The 23,127-nt window shown below is 36.8% G+C and overlaps 1 protein-coding gene across 10 annotated transcripts in view; it reads right to left on the bottom strand.

Moving 5' to 3' along the window:
- STXBP5L (syntaxin binding protein 5L) overlaps positions 1–22,598 on the bottom strand; it is a 182,036-nt gene extending 159,438 nt beyond the window's left edge. For 7 of the 10 annotated variants that reach the window (XM_054004647.1, XM_054004699.1, XM_054004664.1 and 4 more), the window contains exons 1-2: positions 22,255–22,597; positions 6,165–6,262 (exon numbers count right to left, since the gene is read on the bottom strand). In XM_054004647.1, the coding sequence (XP_053860622.1) occupies positions 6,165–6,262; positions 22,255–22,443 (287 nt within the window). In that variant the 5' untranslated portion in view covers positions 22,444–22,597. Of the gene's footprint in view, positions 1–6,164; positions 6,263–22,254 lie in introns of all 10 variants that reach the window. The other 3 variants (XM_054004639.1, XM_054004679.1, XM_054004655.1) reach the window with 1 other exon arrangement.
- Positions 22,599–23,127: the final 529 nt, after the last annotated feature.

Below are 23,127 nucleotides of genomic sequence, written 5' to 3'. Positions count from 1 at the left end.
TGTACAATGAGATAAAAAATGAAATGTATCAATGATTCCTCCAAGTCAAACAACAGAATTTTGGGTTTATGATCTTGTCTGTGCTACCCCCATTCCATCTGCCCAATAAATCACACAGAGTAAACAGCAGAGAACACAGTCGGCTTATTTTGAGGATAAAGAATTACTGAAACCTTGTTTAGGTTAAAAGACATCAGTTCCAGGGAGAGTTAACCTGTCACAATTTAAATTTAGCTTTTATGCCACCCTTCTCACAGATCAAAACCCCAAATTACATTCTCCTCTTTTCTTTTAAAGTACATCCAACCTGATGTCAAACATTCTTTACCACATTTCCTTTAGCTACTGTAAAATTCCATGCCTACTCAGAACTCTGCCAGCAATGATTTAATTAGCGCTATTTATCTTCTTTGCCAGATTTTCTTTTTTTCTAGAGTACACAAACAGCCTCCGTTTTACCTCCCAGCAATACATTCTCTCTGTGTACATCAGCTGCTGAGGAACCATGACGTTCAACAGAGCTATCTTGGGTTTAGATTTCACCTTCCCCTTTACTTGGCACAGTAACTCTGGAATCGAAGATATGTTTACTGCCTGTTTCACAGAAAGAAACAAGATGATCTTATAAAATCATTTAGCTTGGAAAAGATTTCCAAGACCATCGACTCTAACCACTAACCCAGCATTAAGAAGTCCACCACTAAACCATGTCCCTCAGTGCCACCTTTGCACGACTTCTGAACACTTCCAGGGCTGGTGACTCCACCACTTCCCAGAGCAGCCTGTTCCAGGGTTTGACAACCCTTTCAGTGAAGTATTTTTTTCCTAAGATCCAACCTAAACTTCCCTTGCACAATCCAAGGCCATTTTCTTTCGTCCTTTCAAGTACTTGAGAGAGTGACAAGGTCCCCCCCACCCCCCTTTTCTCAAGGCTAAAGCTCCCTCAGCAGTTCCTCATAGGACTTGTGCTCTAGACCCTTTTCCAGCTCTGTTTCCCTCCTCTGGACACACTCCAGCACCTCAATATCTTTCTTTTAGAAAGGGGTCTAGAAATGGACACAGGATTTGAGGTCTGGCCTCAGCAGTGCTGAGTACCAGGGGACAATCACTGCCCTGCTCCTGCTGGGCACACTATTGCTGATACAGGCCAGGATGCCATTGGCCTTTTTGAAGGCATGTTTGTTTCTCCACAAAACACACCTGTTAAAATAAGTGTTGCTGTACCTTACTGACATTCAAAAATCACTCTTTCTATTAAAGCACTGGAAGAAGTACATAAACAGGCCAGAAAAACTTATTCCAACTATGATCCTAAAGCAGAATCTCCCTTGAGCAGAACCTGTAGAATTTTTGTGATTTGCAAATGGCTCTACATGAAGATTTTTAAAACGTAAGTAAAAGAGATGGTATCTCCTATACCACTCAAAATTGAAAGACTATTTCTATATTTTGTAGCAAATTTCATAGACAGCTGCAATCTGCCATACCTGAATTTATCAGATGCAATTTCATACTCTAAGACAAGTCAATTTAATAACCTGCTCCTTAGTGCCAACATTTTGTTACTCCCCTATTTCCTTCTCTGTCCAGTCCCAACTGCACTCCTTCAACTTTATTTATGCATCATTCTGACTAACATTGGAGGTAAGCACCAGATAAATCAGTTTGCTAATCTGGCAAAAAAAGTAGCACAGCAGAAGAACTGGTATTTTGCCAGGGTAGTGCATTGGATGGCTCACAGTAATAGATCTGACAAGCAGCAGAATTGGAGCAAAGGAAGGGTCAGGACGGTGCAGCTAAGCTAAAGGTGGGGATAGAGCAATGCTTCCACTGTCATGTATTAGCGAGTCAGAATAATGTTTTGTTTGCCTAGGTAAAAAATGGCCACTGTATTTTCTGATAACATGGATAACCAGCAGCTATGCCTACTGGAAAAGACTTGCATGGGTTGCAGATGCCTTACAGCTTTGCTCAAGCAACTAACAGTGAAAGTGAAGATTTGTATGCCACACAACCTGCATCCATGACAATATGGAGCCTGTAAGTCTAAAGAATATGTATTAATAACAGTACCAGACCACACTATAACACATACAAAAACACATTACTAATTTAAGCCTGTTTGATGGTGAATTTTTCAGTGATGTGGAGGCCCTTCTGGACCGAGTAGGTAATTTTCTTTGCACTGGATTTAAGATAAACTTCCTCTCATTTCATGATAATCAAAGATGGTAATAGCTAGAGAAGAGTTTCTTTCAGAATTTCTCACTGCAATTGACCACTAAATAATCAGCAGTTTGATTTTAAAAAATAGAGTAGATGTTGTATTCTGTATGTTTGAAGTAGAGAGCTGTAATGGCTCAGCACAGCTTTGAAACAATAGAAGAACTCCAAAGGAAAGGATTCAGTGACTCCAGGAAGTACTTAGAATGAATTTTAACAAGAATTTGTCAGCTGAATAAATGTAGACAATGTAGAAATATACATCCTGAAATCTGAGCACAGCATGCCACTTCTTCAGATCTGTTACTGGAATAATCACTGTTAAGAATACTGATTTTAATCTATTTACTCAGACTGAGAATGTGAAAAACCTCCAGACTTCTCCTTTTCCTCTGAAATCAAGAAGAAACTTAAGTCTGACCAAGTATCTTAATTTCTCACCTCCTTGTATAGTGATACAGAACCTTCTCTGACAGCAGAGACTGAAAAGTTGGTCTTATTGTGTCAGAAGGTTCTTCACATTGGGACTAGAGAAGATGGATATGGAGACAATAAGAAAAGGAATTCAATTTCATAGCCCCTCTTCAATAGAATGTGTTTTCCTGAAGCAAGTATATTCCACTTAAAGTGGTATCAGGCAATGATCTGAACAATGATCACAAGTATGGAAGCTGGGAACTGGCTTCCGACAAGAAGAAAAGACCTCAAAGGAGAAATGAAATTTGCTATATTTAGGACAAAGGTAAAGAATGATCAGATGCCAGAGCAACTGTTTCAGGAGTGGGGTTTTGGCCCTTTATTTGCAGCTTTGTTAGGTAGTAAGGATAGTCCTCCATTGATGATTTGCAGTGCAGTCTGATTCTGTGGGCTGCACCTATGAGGATCCAGTACCCAGCAGCCATCACTGTAGGTAACACCTGCAGTTGTTTGAACTTCCTTGGGAAACGCACAGAGGCTGCCAGGATCAGTAGAGCATAGCAACAACAATTCCCAGTGCTACAGGAGCCACAGCAGTTGCATCTAAGCACCCTGAAAAGAAATCTAGGAGAAAACAAATTGACTGCCACACCAAAATGAACTTCCATTTATCTCTGCATTCTAATGGCAGCTTATGAATAATATGCTCTATTTCAGGACAATTTAACATAGTCAACTTCAGTACTGCTGCTGGATCACTCAAAATGATCACCTGAAGGTCTGATGTTAGACATTAATTCACAACAAAGAAGGACATGCTTCCTTTTCTTAAAAAACAGGTTGTCTTTCGAGACCTGTTACCTTGTGACCAGTAGAAATACCAATACCTTGTGAATCTTTTAGAAAGTTAAGGAAGCAACAATACCATCATGTGACTTGGACTCATCACAGGAAAACTTGTTCTACATCATTACATGAATATTAAACATAAATTCAGTCTTCCTATCCTTTTGTGTTCCCTAAAGAAGAGACTCTGATCCAAACCAGGTACCTTTGGCACTACCAGTAAACAAACAAATAAATAATTAGGTGAATTTCTCTGATGGCAGCCAAATAGTCTGTCCTTTCACTCCATCAACAGTACTGTTTAGAAACACCAGCCAAACACAATGTATGTATGGAAAGAATTCTCTTTTTCTTATGCGACATACTCATGGCAGAATGAAATTGTGCAGTTCTGTTAAAAAGTATTTTTACAGGATACTGTGGAAAACTTAGAGCCACTAAAACCTGTATTTTCCTTAGTTTACTAAAAAAATACCCCACATGATGAATTCTACTTTCAGATGTAGTATTTCATCTGTTATATCTTGGCTTGAATTTTATTGCCTGATTTCAACAACTACAAACATCTGCAACAAGACTGGCTTAAATGAGTGGTGTTCTGGGGGTAGTCTTAGGGCCTATTTCACTGCAAATTTATTAGTCCACAAGTAGGTTTTTTATGTAATATGTTCTGCAGAACTTACAGCCAAGTGGAGAAACCTCAGTTAAAATGAATGAATAAGTAATTCTTTTTATGGCACCCTCTGTCTTCAAAGAACAGTTTCCATTAACTCAGGGCTCAATTAAGCAAACCAGGCTCTCTGTGACTAAGCTGAGAAGCATTTATGTTATGACATATCATCAAAAAAAAAAAAAAAATCCCTGGTAATCGTGATGCTCTTGCTTGATTAAGATACTAGAACTGGTAGAAATTTTTCCATAAATGAGATAGGAGTTTGCTAGCAAACAGGAGAAGAAATGTTAAAAGGAAGGACACTTTGAAAAACATTCTTTTCCCTTCTGCTAACTCTTTATAATCTATTTTTACAGAAAACATACAGAGAATTTTATATAAGCTTAGGGATATAGCTATTTTTCCACTTCATGTTCCATTCCTGTGGCAGGAGACATGCAGGTTTAAATTAATTCTACATAAACCTGTATTAATTCAGGCTCTGTATCCGAATTTTCCTCAAAGGAGGGATTTGTAGAGATAGAGGATGCCTAGCCAGTGACAGCACTGCTCCTAGAAAAGCCACATTGCTGAGATGGAAATAAGAGGTGGGCTCAAGAGTCAATCTTCTGCAAGGTCATCTTCCTACTTCTACCATGAAATTCCCAATACCCTCACTCTGATGATTTCAGTGAAGCCTCCAGGGACAAAGCCCCAGACTTTTTAACCTCTAAAAAGAAGAAACCATGACTACTAGACTTGCACTTCCCAGAAGTGCACAAATTCACCGACACTTTCTTCTTTGCATTTGAACATAATATAGTCGATCTACTTCATATAGGTAAGAAATAAAGAGTCAAACTATCAAAGCAGAGCTTGTCACATAACTTGAGGTTTAGTTGAGTCTTGTGAGAAATTCTGGATCAGATAGAAATTGAGGCTCACAAAAATGCAACTGTTCAGACCAAGAGTATCAAAAAATGGAAGAACCAAAGTTTTAGCAATGTTACATGAGGCACAGGCTTCTTTTCCACAAGGAGATTTTTCTTTACTTTGTAACCTGCCTTGGGTTCATTGCATTAATTGATATCTTGGGAACAGGGATAGCAAGAGAACCAGAAAATATTATATTGCTATTTCATACAGCATTGTCCTCTACTTTAAACACATAATTTATTTAGCTACAAAAAGTTTGTAAAAAACCATTGGTTTATTAGTTCTGTGTCCTGTAACTTTAAAACCTTCTTGTAATAGTCTTTCTCCTTTTTTTCCTTGCTTTATATGTATTTTCACTGAAGTGGAAAACACTGGAACCATGCCAAACTAAGAAAATTAGGTAGAGAAACATTTTGAAATACATCACATACATTAAAATACATTTAAATATTCTTAATTTTTTCTTTAATTTAAGTCTTCAAATTTTAATTACCTTGTAATTAAATTTATTCTGTATAGACTTCTAACTTCAAAATCCTACTGTACTAAAAACAACATATAAGCTGCTGGCACTGAAGTACCTTTATAGTTAACAAAAAGAAATAGGCACTTTTATAGTGCTTCACCTTCTCCTCTGGGAAGAGAGGAATTCTGTCCTAAAATTGCTTATTTCCCACCATTCACTTGGAAGTGTCTAAATAATTTCATACATAGCCATCTAACTGCAATCTAACATTGGCTAGCTGCATTGAAGCAATTAATTTATTTATTGCTAGCAAACATTCACAACTTGCTCATTACTACTTTGCTGTCCACTTTTACTTTGCATGCTGAAAAAGATCAATTCCGTTTTGTCTTAACCAATCTATGCCAAAACCATATGCTAAAAATGCAGTCAGAAATTGTTCTTTGAATCCCTTAGGGACCTGGCTGATTCCTCAACAGCACATCTTTTTCCAGTCTGTCTCATAAAGCAAAATGAAGTAGAACATAACAACTGTAGCCTTACCTGAGCACTTGAGGAAGGTAATTCCCATCCCTGTATTACAAATACACAGAAATGGGTCAAATTCTGAATGAGAAAGGATACATTCGTATGGCTCCTGTTCTTGTTCCAATTGCCAGAATTTTCTGAACGGGATCAAAAGCTAAGGCAGTGGGTAGGTAAGGAAATCCATGGCGAACCGTCTGAAACAGAGCAAAGGAGCAAAGTGACTGAACTGCAACCACAGAGAACACCATGCAAGTTTTATGCTTATGTTTTTCTGTATGTTGTAGCATTTTCAATACATTTCAAGAGAAGTATTTAAAAAGATACAGTGTTTTGAATACACAGGTGAATTTTGTTCATATTAATTTCTAGTTATGCTTTTCACTCAGTAATATTTTAAATGGTTTTATTGCAACAAAGTAGATTGCAAAGTGTATGTTATTATACAACTGGAATATATTGCTGAAGTGGTATACTGAAAGATAACCTTAATATGCAGGGCAGCTGAACTGTAAACTGAAAAAAAAAGCCCAAAAACATAATATGCTTTCAATACACTCAGCCTCAACAGAACAGCTCCAGCACAAAATGGAATACGTCTAGGGGAAAAGATCCAATAAACCAATAAACTGAATTGAGTCTATGAGGTAAAAACCCTTAATATCAATTTAAAAAACAAAGATGCCAGAGAAGATGCTCTCAAAATGAGCAGCTGAACTACTCGCCCTTTCTTAATCTTTATTTACAATACTATGCTTTTAATTCTAATTTTTGCAGAGATCCTTCAGGGAATAAATAAACTGAGCATGATACAACACATCCTTGAAGACTGTCTCAGCATTTTAAGTTACCTTAATCTGAAGGTTATGACTTGCCCAATTCTTATGAGGAAGAATCAGATGAGAGAGAACACTAACATAAGAACAAAAGTCAAAATAACAAGACACATAAAAAAACCAAGACACATAAAAAATACACATAATAATCAATTGTAATTAAACTTGTGTGTGGGGCTGCTTACCTAAAAATGGGCGCAAAATGCTATTTTTTAGTATAATAATAATGGTTTCTGTTATTTAACAAAATAAAACCTTGAACTCTAGGACTGACTTTTTTTAGTAAGTGGTTGGGATTGGAGAGGAAGTACTTTGAACTGAATGAATTTTAACTTTTTAAGCTGTTTTCCTCTTCCTTGAAACTATCTAGTTCAAGAACTATGTCTGCTGAAGCATTCAGCAGACCCTATGGAACAACATCAAAAAAAGGGACTCCTTAATTGCAGACCTGTTGAGTAAAAGGCAGCTGATGATTCCACAGCTGTATCACTCAAACTCCTCCATTACAGCTGGAAACACTTGAACTGACATTCACAAGCAGTTTGGGAACAACCAAATGTATGTTTTTCAGCAAATAACCACTTCCTTAAAAGAGATCTTACTTGTCTTATATCTTAATTACTGCTGATAAGGGAAGTTGTTTAAAGAATGTCTAGTTATTAGTTTCTAGGCTGAAAAAACCCAGAAGCATATGCTACTTCAGTAAGCTGTAGAAAAGTAACTCACTTTTTATGTTAGTGTAGGCATTTATCAAAGATCTCCATTCTGTTTCTGATTTGGTTTGCTTTGTGTTTTGGGTTTTTTAACTTTCTTATCTTCTTAAGTGTTAGGATTACTCAAATATAAAGTTTTTTGTTCTGATATCTAAGCTGGGACCAGACTTAGACACCCTAGAAATGGTTTTACCTCTCATGTCACAAAAATATCAGGAATCATAGATTGTAGTATTTTCTAGTGTGTTGAAAATGTAGCATTACTAATCTGCTATTATATTTGAAATTTCTGTATTCTGGTGAACAAACTTTCTTCCTTATCTGAAAAACCTTTATTTTCACCAATTATCCTTTTTTAATTATTGATTTTAGAAAGGCTTTCTATAATAAAGTTTGAATTCCTATCAGTTCCAGTTACAGTAAGCTTCTCTGATGTTTAGCCATGACTGGAGTTTTCAGTACTATTTTTAAGATCTCTAAGAATGCAAAGATAAATATTTTTGAAGACCTATTTGCATCCTCACCTACATATTTAGGATCTGCATTGTATTTTCAGTATTTCTGAAATCTAGAGTCAAACTTCCCGCTTGGAAATTTTAATTGGGTCCTGTATTTGAGATAGAACTATGTTTTAAAAGAACAATGATGTACATCTTTTCAGGATCATAGCTCAGTACAATTTTTGAACTCTAGGACTGACTCAAAAGTGCTCTTTCTATTTTGCAGACATTTTCCAAATTTGAGTATTTAGACTAATTCAAATTGGGAGTTTTTTGTGACTGCAAAATTCTGCCATTTGTAAAATATTTTTTTTTAAATTATGAAATCCACTGAACATCCAAGTAAAATACACCTTTCAACTAAAATATTCATATTTATTAGGATTCCAAAAGAAAAAAAAAAACATTTTGGAAAGAAAGCCAAGTTATACATTACAGAGGGCAGAAAAAGATGTCTCTATAACTGAGGGTTTGGCCCAAATTAGTGCAGTCTCAGAAATTATTCTGAAGATTAAACTTATTACAAAAGAACATGGAAAATCTTTAACACTCCAAACTCCCAGGTTCTTGTCCTCAGCTTTGGTCCAACAAAAGCTTTTTAGTCCCTTCTTTTACAAAGGACTGTGAGAAAGATTGACATGAAAAGCCAGCACTTGGAGTAGACTTTTCAGCTGTGCTTTGATACAGCTCGAGTGAACCTGAGTGTGAGTAACAGTTCTAGGACTGTGCCTAGGCTTCCTTACTAATACAGATGAAAAAGAAGAGAAGGCCACAAAATTAACTTGATCCTAGGGTGACCAAAAAAAAGTACATTCCTGTTTTATCTGAGTTGTGTCCAGTAGGAACAACACTGAACAAAACTATCAATGGTGCTCAGAAACGCAAAATGAAGTAGTTGGGGTCAATAGCAGGCAAAAGCATAAGTATGGTTAAAAATCAGTCTGTGTTCAAAGAAATATAGAGGGGCCTAACTAGCCCAAATACCCCAAGAAAGAAGCTGCCAAGAAAATAAAAGGGAGAGAGAAAAACCAGACAGCAGATGGAGCCAAGACTGCTTTTCTCCACATTATCCAGCTTCCTTTTATGTCTCCTTTTTGGGCATGCTGTCTCTAGAGGCAGTCTGTGCTCCCTAGGACACACAGTTTCTGTGCAATATGCAAAGCAATTTTATTGAAACAGAACAGTTACAAATGCAGATACAATTTCAGCATAAATCTGTGTTCAGCTTAGTTATTTTCTCTTAAATTCTCTTTTAAATAATTTTAAGCAGTGAATTGCATGTATATATCATTAAAGTAATCTTTACACGAACAATTTACCTAAATTAATATAGGAAATTGATTATTTGGGCTTGCTAGTAATCTACCAATGAACATTTTACTATCCTGTACAGAACATAATGGTCTTTTTCAGTCTAAGATACCATGATACATTTCAATCGCAGAAAAAAAAAAATTGCACTAGTACTAATATGCAATATCCAGTACAAATGTTCACAGGATGCATAATGCAATTCTTCAGTATAAGTTTTCTTAACATTTACTCTGTGGTAGTTTATATCAGACTTCAAAGACACCTTTCTAATAAAAGTGATTATAACATTCTCTAAATAGCTCCAGAAAACACAGAACTAGACAAAATTTTAAACTGCACCAACTAATAAAGTTTATAGCCAAAAATCTTTCTGAAAATTTGCATAAACTTAAAATTTGTAACTTTTCTACTAATATTTTATAGATACCCTGTTTCATTTAACATCTGACAGCAAAAGTGATTTACTTAGGTAAATAATTTTTGAGAATATGTACATTTGCTAAAATTTAACTATGTAATCTAAACCTGTGGCTCAGTATGTAGAGTCTGCTTCCAAATTGTCACCAACATGCAGAAATGTCATTGAGGAATAATTGATTGGTTTTCAGAACAGAGAATGAAGTGTTGACTGAAACCTCTCCAGCCTCTTGCTCAGCTATGTCGGAAATTAAAAAATGTCAATGATTACAGCATTTTCACCACTTCAATACTATTTTTAGTATTGTGGTGTTCCAAGACTGTAGTGATAAAAATGAGTGCTTATACAAATGAGCTGCCATGTATTATATCACTACAAGACCATGACATCTCTCATTTATGGATCTCTGTATCTGTAATCTCTGATTGGTAAGACTGATCCCTTCTCATGAAAAATGGAAAGAGGACAAGATATCAGCAGGCTTCCAAGCAAAGTAAACAACACAGGAGAGATAAATTTTTTATTAGTTAAATTTTCATTTTTTGAAGTAATGCTTTTGTAAAAATCACAGCTTAGCTACAATTTTCAAACCCAAGTTATTGATTCCATCCAGCTCTCAACCTCTAATAGGAACCAGGGCTTCTGAGCATATTCACAGAATATTCTAAAAAACTACCCTTTTTTTTTTTTTTCCTTAGATAAAGATACCTACAGATAGTTCTTTTCCTTGGTGTAAAGCTAGAAACAGTCATCTGGAAAAAGCCATTTACAAAAGGGACTCTGGACCTGTAGACTGGGAAAGCTGATTGCTGTCCCTGACAAGATGATAAAATAAAAACTAACAGAGCACACAAAGATTGTTGCAGAATCAGCAGAGTTTCTTCAATGTGAAATCATGTCTGACTAGTTCCCTCTAATTCTATGAAGTTGTCAGCATGCAAGTAAATAAAGGGAATATGAATATACATAAGTTTTCCAAAAGCCTTCCAATAATATTCCACTGCAATGTTATTAGAGAAACAGAAGTGTCATGGGACTGAAGAAATTTCTTTGTGGACTGAAGGCTGGTTAGATCACAGAAAAACAAAGGACAGAGTTTCATGGAGTTCTTACCATGAAGAAAATTCACGAGTTCTCCATGCTTGGACCACTTTTATTCATTGTCTTTAATGACCTATAAAAGGTAATGAACCCTGAAGTCTCCGAGATCATAGCTAATAGTAAGCTCCTTTGGAGAGTGAAATTCAGTACTACCAGTGACCAGCGCCTGAAAGACTTCATTAGAGTGACTTAACTGGGCAAGAAGTTGATAAATGAGCTTCAGTGTGGATAGATGTAAGATATCTAGAAGAAAAAACAAAATCTTACCTAGATCTGCACAATGCTGAAATTGGAACTAGCATTTACAACTCAGCAAAGTAATTTTTGGGCATGGTTGTCATTCTTCTGAAATATTTGGTTTACTGTTCAACAGCAACCCCAAAAAGCCAAGTAATATTGGAGATCGTGAGGAAGAGCTTAAGGAGTAACACAGAGGGCATCATTCTGCTGCTAGAGAAAACCTCTGTGAGCCCATTGCTTGAGACCTGTTTGTGGGGGGATATGACTAAGACTTTCATAAACTAGTGAGTGGGTAAGCTAAACATATTTGGCAAAGCCATGGAGGCATTCAAAAGAAATTAAAGATTAGTTTAAAATGGGGGGAAAAAATGGGACAAATTCATTGACATGATTGATAAATGGATTTTAAAAGGACCAGCTAAAGATACTCCCTCTGACATATCAAATGCAGTGATGGTGAATGATGGGAGATTGGAAAGGGAATGGACTACAAAAAGTGATGTAACTTATTACCCTCCCTAAGTGACAATTCTGCTGCCACTGTCAGAGACTGACTGCTGGGAGATATGGACCATGGGTTTGTCTCAGCAGGCCATTTCTTATGAGCTTATTATCCTCGCCAGTAGCAGTGAAACAGAGGGGAAGAAAATGGAGATCAGTATTGGTGGAGAAAAATACAGTAAAGAAAAACATGGAAAATGCAGGCACAAAAGAGAAGTGTTACTGAAATAGGAATATTGGGGCAGGAAGAAAATATATGTTTAAGAAACAAGCAGATTTTCATAATATTCCCCTACAAAAACTTCTGGATAGAAGAATAATACTTTTAGTAATAGGCAAATTTGTTTTGTTGTTTTATTTTTCTAGTATGGAACTTACTTTGTTATAAAATGTCACTTAATTAGCTATGGTAGAATTTTGAGAAAGTAGCTGTCCTGGACATAAAGCAGACTTCAAATACAGACTGAATTTTGAAAGTTTAGTTTCACAACTATTACACACTGATAATTATATGAAAAATAAGAGAGATTTAAGATTATTTGAAATTAACTGACTTTATTATACATTTTTTGTACAATGAATGTATGATTTTTTTCTGTAACAAAGATTTCTGTAGATACTTCAGAGATGTATTTTTCCACTGTCACTTTCAGTTCTGCAAGCTAGATGTTAGACTATTAAATAAAGATGGTCCTATTTAGATGTGATTCATATAGATACAAACAGCCAAGCTAAGCAAATCACAGGGGAAAAATAAGGCCTTCTGAATTTCAAAAAGCATTCTCCTCATGCTTGTCCTTTGAAATACACTGTAGTGTATCAAAAATACAAAATTAATATAATTTACACAGGAAAATCCACAAATAAATAAAATAACATTGATCCATAAGCTTCATTATCCCCAGCCCAGGTGAGGTTGGAACTCTGCAGAATGTCTGGTCCAACCCCTCCTGCCCGAAGCTAAAGGGGCTGAATTTTAGTATCACTTTCTGGATCTATTTAAACCAGTGTAGCTGTGGCCAAGCAACTGCTTGGCAACTACCAAGCAACAACCATCCTGCGACATCCACCACAGCACTGAGTTACAGCATAATAACTTACAGGGTAATACATTAATATAACCATCCCAAGAGAGGCATTATGCCCTCTGGAGAAATCCCAACTCCAAGGGAGAACGATGTATGCAAAATTCTTTCACGTCTTCCCTTCCTATTCTTTCGAAAAGAACTCTCCCAAGTCCAAAAACAAACAATCAAACAAAAAACAAAAAAAAAAAAAAAAAAACAAAAAAAAAACAATCAAAAAACAAAAACAAAAAACAACAACAAAAACAAAAACAAAACAAACAAAAAAAAAAAACCCAGGCAAATATACAAAAAGGGAACAAAAAATGAGACCACAATGAAGGAATTGCACCCACTGTACAGTAAATAGGGTATCATGTACTTCCCACTATTGCCATGTAAACTAGCAAGGAGAAATAGGGCATCAGCATATGGAGAACTGTCTTGATCATTCATAAAACTGTATCTACCCTTGTCTTCAATGTAGAATTTTTTTAAAAACCCAACCCTAAACTACTGTTTGCAAAGTTCATTTTGGCCTACCTACTTAAGCAAGACTTCAGTCCCCCAAATGAAAAATCTTTATATATAATTCAAATAGCAGTTCCATTGATTTTATCATTGCATCATTTAACTGTACTACTCTAGAACTTGAAACAGGCTGGTTCAGAATATCATCTGTCTGATGGAGATCTGCTTCAGGGGCATGTACAAGAATTATAAAATCATTCAGCTTATCTGATAGCCCTGAAAGGAAAATATTTTTGTCTTCACTATGACTGTGGATACAGAGAATAAGATAATTTCGTACTTTAAGGAGAAATTAAACAAAAGGAAAACTGTTCTTATTAAGTTTATATGAGACCAACATAAAAATAACACTAATTAATTTTGCATTACTTCCCATTTTTGGATTTTCTGAAACTTCACTACTTTAGACTAATTATGTTCTGTTATGGCTGATTGTAGTTTCTGCTCTGAAACAAATGCTTCAGTTGCTGCTTTCAAAATATTTTTGTTTTTAAAAAAAGTCAGCCATAGTGAGGGAATTGAAAAAATGTTACTGCTGTGATAAAGTTCTTGAAGGGTGGGGGGGTTGGTCTGGGGAATGGCAGGGGAGGAAGCTAGAGAAAAGGAGTGTGAAAACCACTCTGATACAAAGATAATCTGTATTATTGGTTTATTCCTGTGAAAATCTTTTTTGCAATGTAACTTTGCATTCTTGTATACAAATGCTATTACCAGATTTCATTACTAGCATTTACAACATTGTTTACTATTTAATATTAATTCATAATTAATCTTATCCTACCTTCTTTCTGTATACATGCTGTATGCAATTTGAAGATTTTTTTTTCTGATGTTGAATTGAGAACTTAATCTGAAAACAACAGCCAGCATCTCACCTCACACAGGGTGAAGGTATATTCCAAATTAAATGCAGGTATTTTGTGGCAAGTTTTTACCCTCTCACATCAGTGAAATCCAGCAGATCCTGCACATCACTGTCCCCCTCTGCATTGCCTATGAAGCTAGCAAGGACACAGCTCAGACAGAAATGAAGACAGCACAGCCAAGGATCGTAAGAACCAGGTCTCTGTTTACATAACCACAGGCCACTTTTCCTGCCCTTGCCTCATTCAGGTAGCATTTCAAAATATATGCAGGGACAAACAATAAAGCAGGGATCTGTGGACTCAGTAAAATTAAGTTTTATCCACAGATACATGGAATGTATCTGTAATACAAGTGATGATGGACAGCTATAACTGAGAGAACATCTCCACCCTGAAGGGATACAATAGATGGAATAGGATGAACAAAGCACAGATGAATATTCATTAATTTATTATTATTTACTATTTTTGTGATGTCCCGTGGATAACACAGAGACCTTCTTACAAGAACTGTTGCAAATAACATAAACAGAATAGCATTCATCCTCCTCACATGTTGTATACTGTTTAAAACAAATGTGAGGGAGGACAGGAACAAAATATAAGCAGACACTTCAAGAAAATAAAGACATGCAATAAAAACTAGATTGCTTCACATATAGAAATAACTGGATACTAGCTGAATAAGGGATTTAACTTCTGAGTGTGTGACCTCACAGTATTCTTACATAACAGACTTTTAAATGAAATAGAAGCAATTATTTTTAATTTGTTGGATTCAAATTCTGCAAAAAAGACATGCTACCACACACACATGCATCTACTTATGCACACCACAGAATTCAGTAAGGCTCTTTCTGAGTCCATGCATTCACCAACTCAAAGCCTTGAATACTGAGGTTGGGTTTTTTCAGTATGATATACAACTTAACTTCAAAGGAACCATAAAGAGTGCACCTCCTCAGACTTTGACCCTAGCTACAGGTGACAGATTGTCTCTAGTACTTTTTATTATTCATAGTCTTTGCTGGTGATCTGTTAGGAATGGACACAGCACTGCACAAAGATAACATCTTATTACATTTGAGCGTACTTGCCAGCCATCTATACCTAATAATATTGCTTTCTCTCCTCTCCACAGATGCACATTACTTATATTTCTAATCTAACAGTCCTCTAATTTTCCCCATAATGATTCTAACACACATTGGGACAAATTAATATACCCCACAAGCTTCTTTGATAAGCACTTTTTCTTAGAATAGCCAACAGATGACTATACTCATGTAGTTCAGGAAGGTGTATTCGTTCACTCTCTACTGCTTCCCTTTCACTATAAAGTGAATATACTAACTTTTCACAGTATTTTCACAGAGACTTCAGAAAGTGTTTTGGGCATAAATCATACAGCAGGGAGTATCAGATGTCTCAGAATAGGAATCAGATATGAGTGGATATTCATCTAAACAAAGTGAGAATGGGATCTGTCTTGGATTTAGTCCAGTTCCACTGAGGACAGCTGCATGTTTTACACAGAATATGCATTTCTATCTGGAAAAAAAAATATTTTTCTTTTTAGCCAAGAACCTCTAAGTAATTTCTTGGTAATTTTTTTTTTAATTAAGTGTAAGTATTTTTCTTCCAGAAGTAAGTTGGGGGCAAAGTTGCTCATGCAACCACCTTTTTATGTGACAGCTCCTCAATCAGAACACTGTGAGCCAACCAGTCTGAATTTCCTCCATCCCTCCTACAAGAGATTAAAAATTGCTTTTCCCACTGCAATAGTGAGAAAAAAACCTCATTAACTACCTAGTGACCCACAGGTGAGGAATAATAGAGCCCACTAGAGCTGGAGTTGTTCAGCCTGGAGCAGAGCAAACTCCAGGGACACCTTATAGCATCTTCCAGACCTAAAGCGGGCTAAAATAAAGCTGCGGAAGGACTTTTTACTAGGGCATGTAGTGATAGGACAAAGGGCAACGGCTTCAAACTAAAAGAGAGCAGATTCAGATTAGATATTGGGGAAAAAACTCTTTACTGTGAGGGTGGTGAGGCACTGGCCCAGGTTGCCTGGAGAAACTTTTGATGCCCCATTCTTAAAAGTGCTCAAGGACAGGCTGGATGACACTTTGAGCAGCCTGTTCTAGTGGAAAGTGTCTGTGCCCACGGCACTGGGGTTGGGACTAGAAGATCTTCCAACATCTATGATCCCATGGATTAAGAGAAAAACCCCAAAAAACTCCCAAACCAACAACCAAAAAAAACCCCACTTGAAATGGGACACAAAATTAGAGCAAATATCTTAACCTTTAGGTTTCCCTTTGTGAAATCAAAGAGTTGAACTCAGTGATCCTCAACTTGGATAATTCCATGATTCTTATATTGTTAAAAATGCAAGGTCAACCATAAAAAGCAGAACAATTTTAAAAATACGTGAAATAAGTTAATCTTTGCAGTATGAATTTGTTCTCCTCTTGTAGGGATTAATTACATTATCTTCTTCTGCCATAGTACAGTGGAGCCAGACATCCATCTCTAGTCATTTGAGACAGAAAGGAAATTCAGAGTCATTCTGGCTAAGGTGGGCATATAAACAGAACAACTAACCTAAAGATCACTCTGCAACTGTGCAGAATATGTGCAACAGAATGTGAAAACAATGGGAGGCCCAATGGGAAGACATGGGATAAGTTAAATATGCTAAAAGAAAAACAGATGCAAAGCAGGTCAAGATGGAAACTCAAAACAGTGGACCCTGGACATTTTAGATTTTCTGTGGCATCTATACTGCAGGGATAATATAATTTCCATCTCACAGAAATATTATGAAGGTCAATTCATTAATGTTTATAAAGCTTTCAGAACTACAGTGGTGAGCACTTCTGTTGGAAAAGTCCATGGGGGAACTTAATATTCAGGCATGCTCTGAGTTTTAAGTATGCAAAGAAATATTGAAGTACTTTCCTATGAGCAAACACTATTTGTTCTGCTAAATTAAACCTATAGAAGAATTATGGGATCATATAATTAAAAGTTGTCTGTGCAAACAAAGTTATTTAAGAAATGTGGAACTTTGTGAGTGCTTTATTCAGCAACCTTAAAGGTCTGGAAATAATTTTGAAGATGTAATTGCATGTGTTGGCCATGAAGGATGTGCATTACTCAATTTAGGTTTACCAATGCAAAAAGACCAATATTGGCACAAAAAAAACCCAAACAAGTGAATCCAGTTATACTACTACAGGTACCTTAAAATCTTCAAATTTTTTTCAAAAGAAGCTTTTAATGTGCTATGCTCTTTCCCATGAATAAGTCCTATTTCTAATTAATATAAACACTTAAAAAAGAAGAATACATTATGCTCATCACAAATTCAATGAAATTACTATAATCTAATTTAGAAGTGTCATTTATGACTCTGCAGTTTTAAAGAGAATAGGGTTCTGCACCTAGCTTTAGATCCAAACTCTGGTATATAGGAAAAAAAAACCCCTCCCAGCATTATCTTATTTACCACTTAAGTATTAAATGAACTCTGAGAACTTACAAGTAAGAGCTCATACTAATTTTAAAATGGGTTTTCACTGCAATGTAGCACTTTTATTTTTTGTTCCCTGTATGACCTTAGCAAGGAAACAAGACAGATTAACCAAACAGCTCAAACTGACTAAAACACTGTGGATAGCTTATAACAAGGATTTTTCTGGTTTTAATTCTTCATAACCAAAAATGTGCTCCTGCAGTATTGTGCTTAAATTGCCATTCTAAAATCTGTTATCACTGAACTATAGTGTCATGTTGTATTTGCAGTTAAAATACCTACTTGGCTGTTGTCAGAAGGATTAAATGTTTGTCTTCATAGGTTGACAAAATAAAGTATTACCATCTATAAACTCTGGGAATTAAAATTTAAGACCGCCTGATAGGAAATCCAGATAATTAAGGTATTTAACTTGGCAATGATTGACTGTATCCCGGAGGCCTATTGTTGCCAAACATAAGCAGGATTAGGAAGGCACAATTGCAATTGGCCATGGGATTCCATATCAGTTTTAAGAAAAGCCTAAAACTGTTCTGGCCTCCAAGGGTTTTACATAAAGACTGGGTAATGAACATACTGAACCTATGACTATACCATCAGTATAAACAATACAGCAAGAGTTAAAGAGTTTATTGTGTTGCAAGACTACCCAGTAATAACACTGAATACAAGTTTGGGAAAGAACAGAAATCTCATGCTTTGGGGTTTAAAGGCAGTCCATCACCATTTGGGAAGCAACTATTTGAGAAGATTAAATTGCCAGTTCTTGGACCTTTTCATGGGTATTCAGTTGTTGTCCACAGCAAAAGAAAACCTGTTAGAGTAGATCAATTGTATACCTGGTAAAGTACAACTGTTACTGTGCTCTTAACTGAGGTCTTGATTTCAAAGTTATTAACCTCATTCTCTAAAAATTCAATTCAACTCTATGATTGTTCTCCAAGAAAATCCTGAGCAGTTCTACATGGGAGACTTGTTTTCATGAGGAACAAGAACTTCACATACCAAAAAAAGGTACATCTTCATTCTTGTCATCCCCTAATAAGCAACCTTCTGTAAAAGTAATAAAATCACTGTTTTCTCCTTTTATGTTTCCTCTGCTCAAAATTCTACTTAAATGATTTAAAACATCCTAACGGTGAGCTTTTCACTTCTTTTATTAAGAGCAGATCTTTCCCCAGTGCCATATTTTAGTTTCTGGATGGTCTGGACAAACACAGGTGAGCCTAAAAATGCTTGCCAGAGGAAAAAAAAACAATGCATATACAGAGGGAAAACACAAAGAAGCAAATCCAAGGAAATTAGGTCTATTCCAATTAAAATTAACATAGACTTTAGTAGCTTATTCTACTGGATCATACCTAGTTTGAGGATGATGCTGCAATCGCACACATTCAATTCAACTAATGTGAACTATAATCAATATTGTCATGATTTCCACTTGGATACTCAAATCCCAAAAGCAGCCCCTAGATGCAGCTGAAATTGCATCTCAGCTTTCTGCTGTCACAAAATAGGTAAGACAATATTTCACATTGCTTGAGTACTTTGAAAATGGTGCCACTGATTCATTATTACAACTATCAACATATAAATATATCATGCTTAAAACAGGATGTAGCTATTTCACATGTAATAGTTTCAAGAATGTTTCATTCTTTCAATACAGAAGATCACATTAATGATTTAAATATAAATGCCAAAAGTAACTCACTGAGAGCATCTTGGTGTAAAATATTCAGTTTACTTCTGTTAAACTCTAATCTGTATCTCAAAAAGACACTGTGGTCATAAGCAATTTAAAAATGCCACAAAATGGAGAGCTGGCTTTCAGGTGTGTTAACAAATGAAATCAGGTTACCCTTCAAAACAGTTTTCTCCTAGAGGATTGGATCTGCATTTTCAGTCAAGCAAACCTCCCACAAACTTCAGAAACGCAACTTATTTACATAAAAAACTGCAGGGAAAGGCCCTTTAATTCTTAAGTATGAGTCAGCTTTTATGTTTCACTTCTAAATGAGGATTTTTATAATCAGAAAAGAAAGGAAAACCAGTATGAGGTGCTACTTAGGCTGTTAGCCCAGATGCTTCGACCCTGCAGATAACAAACCAAAACTGCCATTAGCTCTACCCAATTCTGTGTGCAGCAGGATTGCAGATCCTTAAATATGCAGCCCATATAACTTATGTAACTGAACATGCAAATACCCACTTGAAATACCACAAGTGCCGCACAACAAAAGCTCGGCAAGGATGGAATTTGGGTTATGTGTGTGTGGTGTACTTCCAATGCGATGCAGACTGACCGAGGTACAAATTGTGGCTGGGCTCTGGCCCCTGGGGCAGGCAGGGGGAAGCTGTGCCTGCGTCAGGCCCCACTGCCCCGGTTCCCGTGCAACAGCGCAGGGCCCGCACAGCTCCTGGGGGCTTCCTCCAAACGCGCTCCCGGTGCTCCTCAAGTGCAGCAGAGCTGCTCAAGTGGAGCCCATGGAATAAACACTGTGGAGTGTCAGGAGCACATGATCACCCAGTGTTTTGGAAGTTTGCTTTCGGCACACCTTTGTATCTTGGAAAAAGGAAGGCAGTATTTTGTGTACCACAGAGTTCTGCAGTGACATGCATTCATAAACAAGTGCTGCTGCAAGCAACCCAGAGGTTTCCTACACAAATATTTACTTTGTTGAGAACATTTTAACCTGAGAGCTATGACGGGCAAATATTAGCTACTGAAATCTTCTTCAAATGACATATTCCTTTACACATATTCCAAGTAGATCTATCAGGACATAACACTAACACTCTTCAAGTAATATCAAAGCAAACAAGAGAAATAATGGAGATTAGGGGAAAAATTTCATTTCATCTTATGTTGCTTATTTTCACAAATATGCCATACAAAATAAGAATATATCTCACTAAATACAGATCTTTGTCCTTATCACAAGACTTAAACAAAAAGAAAAAAAAAAAAAAAAAAAGTTGAGTTTTAGCCTTACCTAGAAATCTCTGAATGTCAGACCTTCTAATGATATTTTAATGTACCTTGATTGTTTGTGTTATCTTTTTACTGACATGACAAAAATGGGATATCACTGTACTAAATACCTGGAATTTCACAAAATGCTAAATTTCTGTGTACCTAAGCAAAAGTAGTCAAATCCAAGCCTGGGAAGCAGGTATGATTCTAATGCGCTCATCACTGACACTCTTAAACTACAGAATCATTTGAGTCAAAAGGCCGGAACCTGTTGTGGTTCAGGATGACAAAGAACTATAAGAAAAAAAGAATTAGTATTTTGTAGAACCTATCTAAAGGTCTCTGGGTCTTTAAGCCATAGGGGCTCATTCTTCTCCCCTTGAACTCTGCAAGAGTTTTGACACCAGCTGTAGCTGCAAGCCAAACAGAATTAGAAACATGGTATCTGAGATCAGGGAAGCTGTGTGTTTAACAAATACCAGATCTGCACACAAAATGTCTCACAGGCTTGTCTTGGTTGTTTATATTTCTTTCTTCTTTCCAAAACACAGAAAGAAATAATGATGTGCTAGAGTTGACTGTCATCTAAATTTTAGATCAATTTGTATCTGATTAATAAAAGCAAAGTATACTAAATAGGTGGAGTCCATTTACTCCTAGTAAAGCAAATTGCACTAATTAGAAATTCTGGTTTTGAAGCTTCTAATCAAAACAAATAAGCAAATAAAATTTCTAGTAAAGCCACCAGAATTCACATAAAACTGACAGGTAATAGCAGAATACCATAATCTCCTTTCATATTTTGTCTTCATTACGAAAGTATGATTTTCATATTCCAGAGCTGATCAGAAGTACCAAATAGTTTGTTCTGTTTTACAGGTGCAACTATTTAAAACCACAACTAAAAGCTTTGTTGCAGAAAACAGATACAAACCAAAATACATACAAGGATATCTACTCATAGAAAATTCCCACTTAAGGAAGTGATCAACACATAAAACCAGAACAGATTTGGCAACTTTTGGTATTTCTGCTGTCCCACTAAGTTTGCTATCAAGCAACCAGAATCTTCAGTACTAATGGTAAACAGCCACCCTGAATCTACATCCAGCTCCTCACAAATAATTGAAGTCCCGGGTTCAGTAGTCACTGCACTGTCTTCTATTTCTAGCTTGTGCCTTTTCCTTAAAATAGAGAAGGAAAGGCAGGGAAGATGAGAATAGTGAGGAGGGGAAGTAGATACAATCGTCAATTTCTAATGACTTGTAAATGCTCATCGGTACTAACACCAATTGATTTGCTTTCCTGTCCACAATCCTGTCAGCCGTCCGGGGTCCAAGTGTGAACTTGGAATTCAGCCCTGAGTGCTGAAATAGATTTCTACAAACTTACTGACCACCTCAACTCTGCAGCAGGAAGAAAAAAGCAGCCACTGGATCTCTGTCTTTTCATTCCAAAGTCCTTATACAACCACTGCAGTTCTCAAGTAAAACGCTTATTGGTATCATATTACTACCCCCTCGCCACAACCCCCCAACCCAGAGTAGCTTTTATTATTTCCATAGAAAATAAAAATACAGCCTTTACCTTACAGATCTGAAAATAATCTGAAGTGAGTGTCTCCTGGATCTCCTCTCTGGGTGTCCCTGCAGCTCCCGCAGTCCCTCCTGGGTGCACGGAGCCACCAGCCCCACTTCCACTGCCACCGCCAATGCTTCCAACGGGGGATGCGGCAGTTAAACCATCCAAAACTTTGCGAAAGTTAAATTTCTTCATTTTGGAAAAATCTTTAGGAAGATTTGAGGGGGGAGAAAGGATGTGTCGTAACACATTCAGCTACATGTAGCGACCGAGAAAGTCTTTAATGGTCCTCTGAGTGAGGCAGCACTTTAAGTCTCTTGCACCAAACAGAATGTCAATATTAGGTATAATTGATTGAAAAATACAAAGGCTTCATTTTGTCAGACGCAAAAGCTACCTGGAATGGTCCTTTCCAAAAATAAATAAATAAACAAACAAATAAATAAATAAAAAATCCACAAGCGGCAGGACTAAGATTTACGTTCAAACAAGGAACAATGGAACAACCGCCATCGGGTTCGCAAAATCCACATTTAGCAGTGATCAAAACAGAAAAGTAAATAAAAAATTCAAGCCGGCATCCAAAACAGCGGGATCCATCCCTCTACCTGATCTGCCTAAGATCTGCCTTCGGCACTTGATTATTTCAGCAAAACTACCAAAACGCGTCTACATTCAATTTCCCCTTCCCCTCAAAAGCCCTTCGAGCCAGGGGTATCTCTGCCCCCGGGGTTTCCGCGGAGCGGATTCCCCGTTCCTAGCCGCTGGTGCGACTCCTGTTTCTGCTTCCCTGCCCAGCCAAGCAAATACCGGCAGCCGCTGCCGCACTCGGTGCTCCTCTCTCTCCCCTCGGGCTCCACGGCGGGGTGAGAGATGCCA

The sequence above is a fragment of the Vidua macroura genome, chromosome 2, assembly GCF_024509145.1.
Source record: "Vidua macroura isolate BioBank_ID:100142 chromosome 2, ASM2450914v1, whole genome shotgun sequence".
In the NCBI taxonomy this organism is placed as follows: Eukaryota; Metazoa; Chordata; class Aves; order Passeriformes; family Viduidae; genus Vidua; species Vidua macroura.
This window is presented reverse-complemented; position numbering and strand designations above follow the sequence as displayed.